Source organism: Protopterus annectens, chromosome 1.part2 (genome assembly GCF_019279795.1).
Source record: "Protopterus annectens isolate FY-2018-M chromosome 1.part2, PAN1.0, whole genome shotgun sequence".
Taxonomy (NCBI): domain Eukaryota; kingdom Metazoa; phylum Chordata; order Ceratodontiformes; family Protopteridae; genus Protopterus; species Protopterus annectens.
Window position 1 is genome coordinate 970,706,360 of NC_056727.1, and position 13,845 is coordinate 970,720,204.

At 38.3% G+C, this 13,845-nt stretch overlaps 1 protein-coding gene across 1 annotated transcript in view; it reads left to right on the forward strand.

Annotated features, from left to right (window-relative positions):
* Positions 1-2,294: 2,294 nt before the first annotated feature.
* FNDC5 (fibronectin type III domain containing 5) overlaps positions 2,295-13,845 on the forward strand; it is a 1,974,149-nt gene continuing 1,962,598 nt past the window's right edge. The window contains exon 1 of the mRNA XM_044059931.1: positions 2,295-3,048. Coding sequence (XP_043915866.1) covers positions 2,961-3,048 — 88 coding nt within the window. The 5' untranslated portion in view covers positions 2,295-2,960. The remainder of the gene's footprint in view (positions 3,049-13,845) is intronic.

The window sequence follows — 13,845 nt, forward strand, 5'->3', positions numbered from 1 at the left end:
ATCAAAAAGTCCAATCAAAAACTAGGTCTTCTATACCACAACAACAAATATATACCTAACAAATCTAGACCCATACTGACTTAAACATTTATTCTACCATCCCTCCTGTATGCTGCTCCCATACTTACTAACTTCCAAAATAATCTCTTAACCAAACTACAAACCACCTATAACAAGATAGACAGGTGTGCAGCCAGTAATGGCTACAAATCCCATGATTGTATATCCCGGAAAAGCTTAAGATGGCCTGAGCTCCTCCACATGCTTCAGATTTCACAACTACAAATTGCACATAGCATCCTAAATAGTCCCAACTCCTGCCCTGCCCTAACATCCATAATTACACCCTACACACTCAATTATGACCTCATAAGCACACAACAAAACCTTATGCAGGTGACCAAGCTAAACACAAATATTGGAAAAATACTTTACAGTCACTCAGTTGCATACTCATGGAACAAACTTCAATTGTCCCTTCACTCCACAACCAAAAGTGGCAAATTCAAAAAGCAACTAAAAATTAATTTCCAACATGCATAGATCAGTAGTTGTCAGTAAATAACCTAACGCATTTTTCTTTTTCTCTCAGTCAACATATCTGCCTGGTATCTGCTATCTAAACTGCCTACACATATTACTCTCTCTGCAGTTAGTACCTGTGCTATTAAATGCATCTTTGCTGTACTATGTCATGATGTTACTCTGAATAGTATATTACATATTTTTTATTTTAGGTATTGCTATAGTCCTTGTATATAACTTAATGCTTATCAAATTTCTCAAACATATTGCTACTGCATTTTCAAAATACTGTACTTTTGCCTTGTAAATACTCATGTTGTATACTTCTGTTTCTGTTTTTGTACTAAGTATCTAACAATTTGAATAGTTACGTTTTTTTCTTTTTTTTTATTACTTTCCTGGAGTTTTTCTCCTTGGATCTCCTCTGAAAAAGGGCTCTCTGGGCCCAGTTGGACTAACCCAATTTACAAATGTAAAAATAAATAAATAAATAAATCCCAAAGTCCCTAGGAAAGTGGCATAACTACAGTGTCATCAGTTACAACAGGCACTTTGGGGAGGCTAGCAGATAATACGACTGGTCACATCATTTCCCCTCAGTATGTATGGTTACAGTAATAGCTTCCCTAATATTATTTTCCCTCAAGTAAATGCCAGAAGTCAACTAGTGCAGTACATGCATGCACAGAGAGCACAGGACATTCCCTCTTTGATGTAATGATGGTTTATTAATAGCATTTTCAGAATTCTCCACATTACCCTCATCTCTTGTGATTCTGAGGATGAAAGGATATAGTGGTTGCACAGCTCCAACCCATTTGCTAATTATTTATGGCTTCAGACTACATCTCTGCACCAATATCTCTGAAAAAAGTGCTGGAAGAGAAGTTATAATAGAAAATACTGAATGCCTTTGACATAAAAGGTGCCAGGAATAATGCAAAAGGCCTCTGTGAAGGAAAGGAATATGAACAGTGGAAAGGGTTGTGATTTCTTAATAGTTATTGAAGAAGGGCTCTACACAAACAAGTTAAAACAGCCTGCTTTATCAGTCACGTACACACACACACACACACACAGTTTTAGATGCGTGATGGAATAGGAATAAACCTCTAATCAGAGAGCACCTCCATTCCACCTGAGCTCTCGGATCAAATTTTACGTTTTGCTGAACTTAAAGCAGATGGCAAGAAGGTTTAAAACATTATGTAATAAAGACCACAGAAATGAGTCGGTGACCTAGTGACATCTAACTTTGGGCAGTGTAGTTCAGTCAATTACATGTACTTGGGTTTTATTACCACCCACCACTGTCATAGTAACAGCCAAATCTACAAGTTTAAGCCTCCACTCCTCCCCAAACAAACGGTCCGCCCTTACTTGGTAGGTGATCATAAGTCTTATGTGCCTGTCCAATCTGCATAGTCATCGGACCGAGTTGAAGTCCTTAAGTTATTGTCTCAAGTTCTAGTAAGGCTATTTCTTTTTTCTGTACACCTGAGTTGCTGCCATTTGCTATACACCGTAAGAACCATAAATTTATGGTAACAGTTTTCTAGAAGGTCTTTCTCCGATCCTGTCAAATATTAAACAGCGCACAATAAATGGATGTGCTACACGAGTTTTGTACCAATCTGCAGCATCAGGTGTAAATAAGCAGTAATAAAGAGGAATGGGTTTCTTGGGCGGACTATTTAGGTTTATGTAAATAAAGCAGCTATAAATAAATGCAGAGCAAATAACTGGATTTAGTGTGGTAGTAGATGCTTTCCTCCATTCCCAGAAACGCATGCAATTCTATAACCACAGAACCCATAGTGTGCTGCTGCCGCTATGAACTGCTACTTTATGCAGTGCAGCCTAATGCCTTAAGACACGAAATTGGTGGGTTATCTAATGAGGAAAAAAAGCGCATCCTTCAAGGGGTTAAGCAGCGAAGAGCTGTGGATGTGGGCAGGACCTCCTTTCACGCCCGAGCCCCCTCCCTTGTGCTGGTGGAATGCCCGCATCTCCTGCCTGTCAATGCCAGCACGTCCCTACTCTGCACCACTTCAGCTGTTAGTGGAGCAGCTCTTGAAACAGACAGAGCCGGTCGGGAGCTGCTGATGGAGGAACGCGGGTAAGGTCTTTCCACTCCTGGAAGGAGCTCTTCTTTCAGCTTTATATTCGGTGAAGCCACAAGCTGACTAAAGTTTCACTAGCTTATGTCCTTTTACCTCCTTTCTGAAATTGGACCCGTTACACAGCACGCATCATGCCCCGCATCGCAGACCTGTGCAGCTGTCCAGGGTTCTTAAATGCCTGCGGCTGATATCCGGCCGTAGAAACCCAGGGGCATCGGAGTCCAGGATAACTGGCCGAACAGCAACACGGGGGTTCATTCTTTAAACAGGTCCCCTGGCGAGGATCCTTATTTATTTCCATGTGCAGACTGCATGTCCAAGAGCACAGAAATGGACTATTTTATGAGACACGTCCTGCTTTGCTACCTCGGAACCATCAGCATTCACTTTCTACAAGCAGGTAAGAAATATGGATTACTGCAATCTTTCCTCTGCAATTCTCTGAGTTTGAAATTTGCATTTGGAACTCTGTCATGTTATATTAACTGTGTACTGGCAGAAAAGCCAAACCGTAACCCTCTGATGACTCCTCTTTCAAGCTGAGAGATAATTGAGTCGAATACAGGAGGAAGGGGTAGCGCACCTGAAATATACCTCAGTTTGCCAGTATTTTTAACTCCTTAAATCCTCCTGTTGAAACTAATAACCCCCCACCAACAAAGGGACTCGAAACCTTCACTTTTCAGAGTGCAGTGTAAGAATGTAAGAGTTACCTGTTTATGTCAAGGGTGGAAAGAAATTCAGTGACTCACAGAATTAATATGAAGGAGGCTGCTTTTACACCTGAAGGATTATGTCTTACAACTAGGTTTACAAACAGTGGCAACCTTGTGTATTATTCTTTCCATGCTACATTTTTGCAGATTGTTTTTTTCCACTGAACTATACATTTTACGTACCCTTTTCTTTTATACTTGGAGCTTAAGAGGTCATGCCTGGCCTTCACAAGTCACAATGAACAAGTGAACAGACCTCTTACAAGTCCTTAGTTACAGGTAGTAAATGCTGCCAGAAAGAAAGAGGTTCATATTTATACAGAAGCAGTTTTTTTTTTTCACTATGTTAAAAGCCCATCTCAAATTTATCCTGATGTTATGGAACTCTGTTTTAGGAGACAGGAGTTTTATGTTTTCCTTCAGAAGAATAAGACATTTCTTTGTATTTATTATATGCACAATAAATTATAATGGCAAACAGATACTAAGTTCCTTACATTACTTCATTAAAATTGACAAAGAAAACAGCTATGAGAATGGTCAAAGGGCATGATATTAAGAGAAACAGAAAGAAACCACAAAAAAAGGTTGCCAAATAGCAAGGGCAACCTCAACCCTAAAGTTGTGTATACTGTTTAAGTGTTAATTTTATTTACTAGTGTCCTAAAACACTGGTGATGTGGTTTACATTTTATAAAATATATGTTTTCATTGGTAAAGTAGGTATTATGCCATGACTGCCCTATTCTGAGCAATGATATTAGTATTACTGACAATAACATAGTCACTGAGACAGATAAATATAAATATGATAGGTTTAGTATGTGTTACAAGTATGCACTACGTAATTGCATTTGCACACAGTGTGGCTTTTATGTCATAATGTTGCTAATTTGCTCATATGTACTGCAGTGTTCTGTAGTAAGCTGACATATTCATCCAAGCTGTACAGTAGTCTGTTTGCTGTTACAATATTTATTACCTCTGAAGTTGGTCTGTGCAGCTGAGCTCCAGGTTTGCTTTCTAAACTGCATCTTCAAGTTTAGGTGCTGCCTACTTCTTCCTTGTTCTGTGCAGGCACAGTGGAACTCTAGGGACAGTATCTGCAAACATGTGGCAGAACTGTTCCATGTCATTCTTCTAGCCAAAGATAACTGCATGGCAGATGGTACTCATCCACCCCCTGACCCTGCTAGACACATCTCCACCAAGTATGCCCCATAAGAAGGGGGTAGGGAGCTCAAAGAAGGTCAGGGAGCCATACATTTTCTAATAAGAATCTGGGTTATAATGATATAATCACAGCATTCAAGGATACAGCAGTAATCCTCAAACAACACTGGTAAATAATCAAAACTATTTATTCTGTGTAAAGGACCACTAGTAAATGTTTTGTTCAGCAAGAACACAAAAAATGATGGCTATGCAATTCAAAACAGTCACAGAAAGCTAATATGGTGGCATGGTTACCTACCTTGCTAGAGTTCTGATTGGGCTTCATGCTCTGAGTTTCAGGCACTGCTGTCAATTAGTGACTCCCTAGGCAACAACAGTTGTAATTTGTCTTCTGTTGCATGATGGACCACTGGTGGCTGAGTGAGGAAGGGTGTAATGCAAGAAAAAGTATTTAGCATATACCTGATAGTGTTATGCTGGTGTGTCCCTCTAGATAGTGATGTACCACTCACCTGCTGAAAGGAAGCTGAGCTGGACTGCTCCAGTAGTATAAAAATGAGCGCTTATTTTTGTGTCTCACATTGCAGAGGGTTAAGGGTGTAAATTGTTAATGAGCTACTTTCTGTGGTCCGGAGTTTGATGCCCACTGCCTACTCTATGACTTTAAACATATCACTTATTCAGACAATGCTCCTGGGTTAAGTCTGAAAAAGGACAATGTGGATCAGTACTCTGATGATGGTACTATTGGTTTCATTTCACTGTAGATGGGCTTTATCCCTTATTGTGCTTTGCCAGCTCCTCCTTATAGAAGTGAAGTATAAATCACTTCTGTAAGGAGGAGCTGGCAAAGCACAATAAGGGATAAAGGTGAGAATCAAATCCTGTACTTTGTGAGGTAAAGAACTTAACTATCACACTAACCCTCAACCTTAATTTTAAAATAAAATATTAGTGAAGCACATGCATCTGTATCTAGAGCCAAAAAATATTGTCTAGAGGAAAATACAAGAGATTATTCGTCTAGATACTTAGTGGCAGTTGTTTAACAAGAACTGGTCGCAGTTAAACCATGGCAAAATAATATCTTTTGGAATGCTTATTACTGTATGTTTGTTGGGTCCTATATACTGCCTCTAAAATACTGCTTGATTTGTAACTGCCTAGTGGCTGGTACCTCCTGTTCTATTGTAATCAGAAACATTTTCTTGTACAGCCAAGTAGCAAGGTATTCAGTGTAGTAAGCCCAATTACCTGTTAAATGCATGTGTCAACAGGTCAAAAGTGTTCAATGTTGTTACTTTATTCTTCAAGTGGCATGTGCACTTTTCAGATTAGCTATTGGCTATACTTATTTATAATGTATTTATTGTAATATACAGAATGTCAAAGTATTTAGTATAACAAAACTTGAGATTTGGTTTGCATGTGAAATGAATTGTTTTAGGAATGCTTTTATAAGTGTGGGGGTCTTGGTTGGGCAGTGGTTTACATTATCCTGAGTAATGTACTTATATAGAAATGTCAGTGTTGCATCTAAATGCTATTCACATAATAAATGTGCACTTGTAAATATTTTTCATTCCCTGAAGCTATAAAGTGAAAGCATTAGCCAGTAAAGTCAATGTAGACATGTTTAGCAGTACCTATAAGTCTTTCATTAAAGTTAGTTTATTTGAAGATGAAAACCCAAACAAAACCCAACCAGTTTTGCAGTCATCACCTATAGCGTACATTTTGATAAGAGAACCAGTCTGATTTTATTGTTCTTCATCACATGAATTAACTTTCAATGAAACATCTGTAGGTGATGCCAAATGTATCTCTGATATCATCAGCTCTTTGCCATCATTGCAGCTTTACTGTATTTGTTTAAGAAGATCAGATGTTTTTTATGTTTGGGAATGGAAAGTAAAAGACAGATGTAATAGGTGTAGCGTGATTAGGGCACCTTGTAAAACTATAATCTTTGTATAGGACATACATTCAGCTGATGACACAATTGCCAAAGATATAAGAGGGAAGATAATTCAGAGATTACACTTTTGATCCTGCTACTCCAGTCATTCACCATTTTAATTCCAGAGATTACGCTTTTGATCCTGCTACTCCAGTCATTCACCATTTTAATTTAGCACCATCCAACTCAGATATAGATGTATGTGCTTCACTAATACTTCATTTTAAAATTAAGGTTTATGGCTAGCGTGATAGTTAAGTTCTTTACCTCACAAAGTACAGGATTCGATTCTCACCTTTAAAGGAAATTGGCTAGGCTTAAATGGCTCACAAGAGTAGCTAGTCTTGTACTTAACTATGTACATAATAGATTGTCTAACAGTAAAAACAGAGGTTTGTTGTTATGAGCTGCTAATTCAGCACACCCACTGTGCTGGGTTGAATTCCATTACTCTTCGTTTGTAAACTGTGTGGATCTTTGCAAGTTATTGTGTGGGAACAATTCTGTTTAGCCCCCTCTCAAGAGAGGTGCATGTGTTTAATATGTCAGGTACGGTTAAATGAAAAGAAGAAGCATTTTTTTCTGTGTATCTCTTACTGCTTTTCAGAATATCGCAATTATATAACATTATGTGTTCAACTAGTGCTCATTTTCAAAAAGTTTATTGCAGTTGTCTACATAATGGCAATCTGAAATGCACTGTCAGGTAATTCAGCTGTTTACCGGTTTGTAATTATGGACACAATGTAAGGCAGTGAGTGAAGTAAAACAAAGCTGCCTCTGAAGTTCTGATACATGATCATGCCCTGAGCTGAGAGCAGAAATTGAGTTGGTGATTCACCAAGCAGAAATGTAAGCTCACCGGCAAGACCAATATGGTCAGATTCATATATTAGTGCATCAAACACAGAATTAAAAACAGCTCAAAAGCTTCAGCGGCTTTAAATACTGAGAAAACAGAATCTGTGCGATTATGAATTTCTATATTATAATTATATCCTAGAGTGCTGGGAATGTGAAAAAAATGTGATAGTTGTGTTTTTGACATTCAAAATGTCTCTAGAAACCTTGTACACATTTTATGTCTGCATTATGCACTGTCATGTGTTGTTCTATTTATGGTGCAACCTTTATCAATGGCAATTTTTCATGTAATAGTATATGTTCAAGTCCTATAATTTTGAAAAAGTAAAACTTAAACTGATTAATGCGTGTGTGTTTGTAACAGCAGTCAGGGATTGGGATAGTAGCATTTAAATGTAGAACTGTTGTGATTCAGTACAGATATGAATCTGCAATATTGCTCCTTAACAAAGTCATATGTGGATTTGGTACAATAAAGTGCACTATATATCCGTCCGAATAGGTTATAAATAGATATTGACAGACATGCTCATTAATGTGAAAAAATACATACCTGATTTGAGAAGAGACATGTCATTAGCACCTTGGTTGCAGGCTTGATATTACTTTGGAGTAGGCATGCTAATAGCTAAGGCACCAAGACATTTTTGCCCTGTTGCTGCATTCCTGACAGTTGTAGCACTAATGGACAATGCTAGTTAATGTTGAAACCTTTATTTTTGCACTTAATGTCTTTGATTTCCAAGTATACATTTAGTAACACATACATGGTATTTTGATTTTACAACAAAAGGAATCATTAATGACAGATAAATTCCAGTGTTTTGACATCACATCTGTATTCTGCTGCTTACTTCATGGTCCTTCTACTTATGGTGTAATCCCTCTTGAACTTTTCAGTATACCAAAGTTTTAATGTTGTTTTCTCATTTCGCAGTTTTTTACCTGCTATGATTTTCCACTGCCTTACATCTCACATATTACCCAGGCTAACCTAATCATGGTGTTGAGTGAAAATCGCACCCACTGCCTTGAACTGACTATCCATAGTGTCCAGAGGTTTTGCTTCCAATCTCTTCCGCAGGAAGATATTGTTAGGTCTCATTTTCCCATTCTTCACTCTTCACTGGTTTTCACACACTCAAAACGCAAATGCACACACACGCTCACATTGTCCAAACTACTTAATTTCATCAAGACACTATTGCCACCATCAAACACACATGTGCGCACACATGCACATACATATGCACATGCACACTAGATAGTTGTGATGTACTGCCTGCAAATCCTACTGATATATGTAAGTAATGTCTGGTCCCCTACCCATTTATAACCACTTTGTTAAGGAATAATATTGCTACCCACAAAGAAAAATTAAATGAGTGATATACATATTATGTAATTCACTTGGCAGCCTACCACCTAATATAGCAAACATTGTTGCAGAACTGTCTGTCATAGTTTTATTCATATAATAACTAGCAAGCCACCAACCATGGAAGTGGAATAAATACAGCAGTGGTCATATTTGGTAGAGAACATAAACTTAAACCTAATCACCAGTCTTGGTTTAACATTGTTACTCAAGCAGGCTACAGTAATAAACCCCACAAAATATCTCTGTCACACAACAGATTTTGTTTCAAAATGAAGAAATTCTTTCTCATTTTGTGACTGTATGCAGGTGTTGAATATTACATTAGCTGCTCAGTCGTGACAGGGACAAGACACATCAATCTCTACTGTGCCAATATTATATTTTTGTTGTTGTTTCCTAACATAGGAGGAGAAGGTACTGCTGCACAACACAGGGGGATATTATGACCCAGTTATCAATAACTACCTGCAGCATGGATTTGATGTAAACAAGAAGTCTTGCGTGTGCCAAACATTACACTTGTAGAATTATTAATTTATAGCAGGACAGCATGTTATTGTTAACACATTACTTGCACTTAAATGATAAACATTCTGCAAGAAATAATACATTTGAGAAACATAACTGCTAGATGACAACAATACAAGAAGATGCACAACAGACACCTGAAACTAGCACATTTTAAGAAGTGCAAGCCATTAATTAAAAACACAGATCCAAAAACTTGTAATATTCTGATGTATAACTTCCACAAAATTCAAAGGAGTAACTATAATGTAAAATGAAACAACAATAGGATGTTTGATACTTATTATGTCACATTTGTTGACTGAGAAAGAACCCATTTTCAGTAGACACTCAAATGCAGAAAGGACATGCAGACTCCACACAGAAGGCAGTCTAACCAGAAAATGAACCAGAGAACCTCTCGTTAGGAGGCAACAACTCTAACCACTGCACCACCCAGTTATGTATTGCTACATACAGCAAAGATGTTTTGCAATGCAGATATAAAACTAAGCTCTGCACAATTTATAGCAGCCATCTGTGAATGTGATTTATCAGAAGAGAGCCTTTTTTAAATATTTTTGTCAATAATACCACATAGCAATGCAATACAGATACCATTATTATAAATACATCACCTAATAACATGTTCATATGTATCATATATATAATATAAAGTAAAATAAATAAATAATAAAAACATGTCAATCCCTTGTAATCTCATAATAATTGAAAAGTTCTTTGAGCAGTATAATAACAGATGCAGAAAGTCTCACCCTACTGCTTTATATTGTCAGCAAATTAAGCTAATAAACTCAGACCAAGAAGTCAGCCCTTATGGAGATTCTTTGCACATATGGTGCTTTTCTAAGGGTTGTATATGTTGTACATATTTGGTAAATAATGTAAAGTCACAGATAAATGTTCATTGAAAAAACTCTGAACAACACAAAGAGAGGTATAAGTAGTATAAACAAAGATTATATGACTACAATGATTTATACATACAGCTGCTGAAATAAAGTGACTGGAGAATTTCTCACAATTATAGACATACTAAATATGGTAGGAAGCCATATGAACAGAAAATGAAGTCTTAGTATGTTGCTCCTATATCCATGCTACCCCCACACACACACATATGAGCAGCCACACATCCTTCACCCCCGCATATGAGCTGCCACTCATCCTTCAACCCCACATATGAGGGGCCACTCATTGTTCACCCCCACATATGAGGGGCCACTCATCCTTCACAACTACATATGAGCAGCTACTCATCCTTCACCACCACGCACGAGTGGCCAGTCATCATTCTCCCCACATATGAGTGACCACACATCCTTCACCTACACATATGAGCACCAACATATGAACAGCCACTCATCCTTCACCCCCACATATGAGCAGCCCCTCATCCTTGCCAGTGAGTGCCACAAAAACTCCTCAGCCTCATTAGATGTTTCAGTGTTGGTGGTCCACCTTCTGGGGTGGACCTGTCTGTTGCAATATCCTGTTACTTTTCCTTTACACTGAGTATGATATCAGTAACCCTTCATCAAACCTGCTCCAAGGCTCTATTACATCCACTCACAGCATTCAGATCCTGCACCCGTGGCAGTTTTGCCCAGGAGGTACATGTATGCATAAAGCATAATGCCTACAGTAGCAGTACGTTTCCTATGCTGGGAATGTTTCCAGCCATTGCCTTCTTCAGGAGGCCATGCTGATACATGTACACAGGAAGACAAAATACATCATTCAGAGTGTGTGTGTGTGTGTGTGTGTGTGTGTGTGTGTGTGTGTGTGTGTGTGTGTGTGTGTGTGTGTGTGTGTGTGTGTGTGTGTGTGTGTGTATTTCTGTATGACATGCTGTGGGATGCCCATACTTATGTCCTATATCCCTTCCTTTATACACCTGTTTTGTGCTATAATCGATCCTTTGTACAGTCTCCCCACCCCATTCATTTATGTGTAGTACCCATGGTCACAGGCAAGCTCCCATACTACATTGTGTACTATTTGGCAGTCACAACATATGCTATGCAAAACTTCCCCCATGACATACTAGAACCCCAATGCTCTGTGCCATGCTCTTCACAATATTTCCATTGTACAAGATATCCCAACCCAAAACATCACAGGCAGGTGGTATAGTGCAATGACTGTCAGTGTCCTGAGTTCACACTCACAGTTCTATGTATATCACTAAATCTGCCTCAGTATGACTGACCTCCATCTCACAAGTTTGCTGCTCTTGCTGATGCACTTTACCACCTGAGATTCCTTCTTAAGCTGTACAACTCCTTCTTTAACTATTTAAAGCTGCAAGCCTAAATACTCTATATTGAAATTTCTCTGCTACACATTTGTATGGTATTGAGCAGGGTTGCACAAAATGATACCACCCCTTTATATCATGCTAACAAGTGTCATGGCCAGTTAGTATGGTGCTAAAGCTAAAAAGGCTATTTAGTGCCACTGTTGCAAAATCAGTAGCATAATGCATTGCAGTACCCAGGTATGTTGGTGGTAGCTATGCATGCAATCGTGATCACAAAAAGTCACTGGCGTGTTCATGCATATGACATCTCTATGCCCCTAGCACCATGGTGCATTGCTAAGGAGCTGCAGTACTGCCACAGTGCAGAGCTGCACTGTATGACATGTGATCTATAAATGTGCATCCATGTACATGGGGTTACCATTTTGCTCCTTGAGTGGACTTGCTTGAGTTAGTTCAAATGTCATGGAATGCAAGGCTGCTCCATTGTGTACCACAGAGGACAACACTTTATGTTTTTTGCACAAGGACTTTGAAGAGTACTTTCAAGGCCATTACAATGGACCCTGCAGAAGATGGATGCCTAGCATGAACTTGCCAGGTTGGTGAGAAATGTTATGTGTGTTACCCATTCTGGCAATCAGTGCAGGTATTGCAACAGTGAACTCAGTCCCCAAATGTATATATATATATATATATATATATATATATATATATATATATATATATATATATATATCAACACCATGGCTGTACAAACACAGGTTCAAAGGAGAAAACATCACAAAGATTACTCAAATTGCAAACACTGTGAATACACACATAGAAATTGTACCAGCTCCTTCCACCAACAATTAACACAGGTGCTGAGACTATGAAAGTTATGGTGGTGTTATAGAGGGTCATGTGTCTGACTAGAGGTCACCAAGGGTGAAATGATAGGAGGCACAGTTCCATTAAAGATCAATGGGCTGTGTATTTGACACCAAGGAAATAGGTGCACTGCATTTTTAGTTGTTTTTTCTCTCACCTTTAACTTAGACCACCTAATTTTGAAAGCCTGCCCTTGGCCAATTCATGTTTCACTCTCTTTTGAAAAATTAAATTTATTAATTTTATATGTAACCTGAACCCTAACATTTTAGTTTTCATCCTGTTGAATGGGACGTACACACCAGACTGGATTCAAGTGTAGGTCAAGAGCTACAGCCTTGTTTACTTACTTGGAACTACTCATTATGTACATGGGTGATTGCAGACTCCCCCTGCAAAACACTTAACAGTAAGCTTTTAAATTCAGTGTTACTCTATCTGAATCAGAGTTTAATCTTCAAAGTGCCAGAATGCAGGGCGTTCCTTCATTGAATGTTGTGCGTTAGGCCCGGCAATCCAGTACGTAAAAATCTACTGCCAATCATTAGCAGATCGGAGTTCCGCTGTGGCAACCCCTAACCGGGAAAAGCCGAAAGACACATCAACAACAACAACAACACTTCTGATAGAGAGGCAGTTGTTATACAGTAAACCAAGAAATGATCTATCTCTTTCCTAAGTGTACTATTAAAGTGAATTAGCGCACTACTGTGTTAGCCAACAGAAACATCTAAGAATTAGCTTCTGTTTATTTTATGAAGTAAGGAATACAACTTAACTTGTATTTGTATAGTATATTCTGAACTATTTTCCTTTATACTGGAAAATTAATTAACATGCTATACAAGTGTACTTGCACAGGCAAAAACTGAACAATCCTCTGTTCTATCCTTTAGACTGCCCTCACCATGTAATTATACAACTATAGAGGTAACTCATTCAGGGGGAAAATGTTAGACAGGAAAAACTATGCCTGTTGCAATTCAGTCTGATCCATATTCTGTTTATAGTGTTTGCATTCATTCTAAAGCTATCTACAAAGAAAACCTGTCAAGTTTGTTTAAAATTGGAATAGAAAGAAATGTACACGCTTCCCCATAGTTCTGCCTATTACTGACTATAATCCGAGAAATACTAAGCTGATATAATGTATCAAGCCTGGCTAACTCTCTCTAGAATGTGTAAAAATCTGTTAACCAGTTTACTGTGTAATTTAATTTAATCCTGACTTGTGCTCAGGATTAACTGTAACCTGTGGAACTTGTTTAACTTGCTTACTTATGTAATCTCTGTAAATAGTCTGTTTGTAATATGTAATGCTGGTATTATGTAATGCTGTATCTGCTTACCCTTGGAGCTTTTCTCCCCAGGCCTCCGCTGAAAATGGACATGCATTCAGTCGGACTATCCTGGTCAACAAATGTAAAATAAATAAA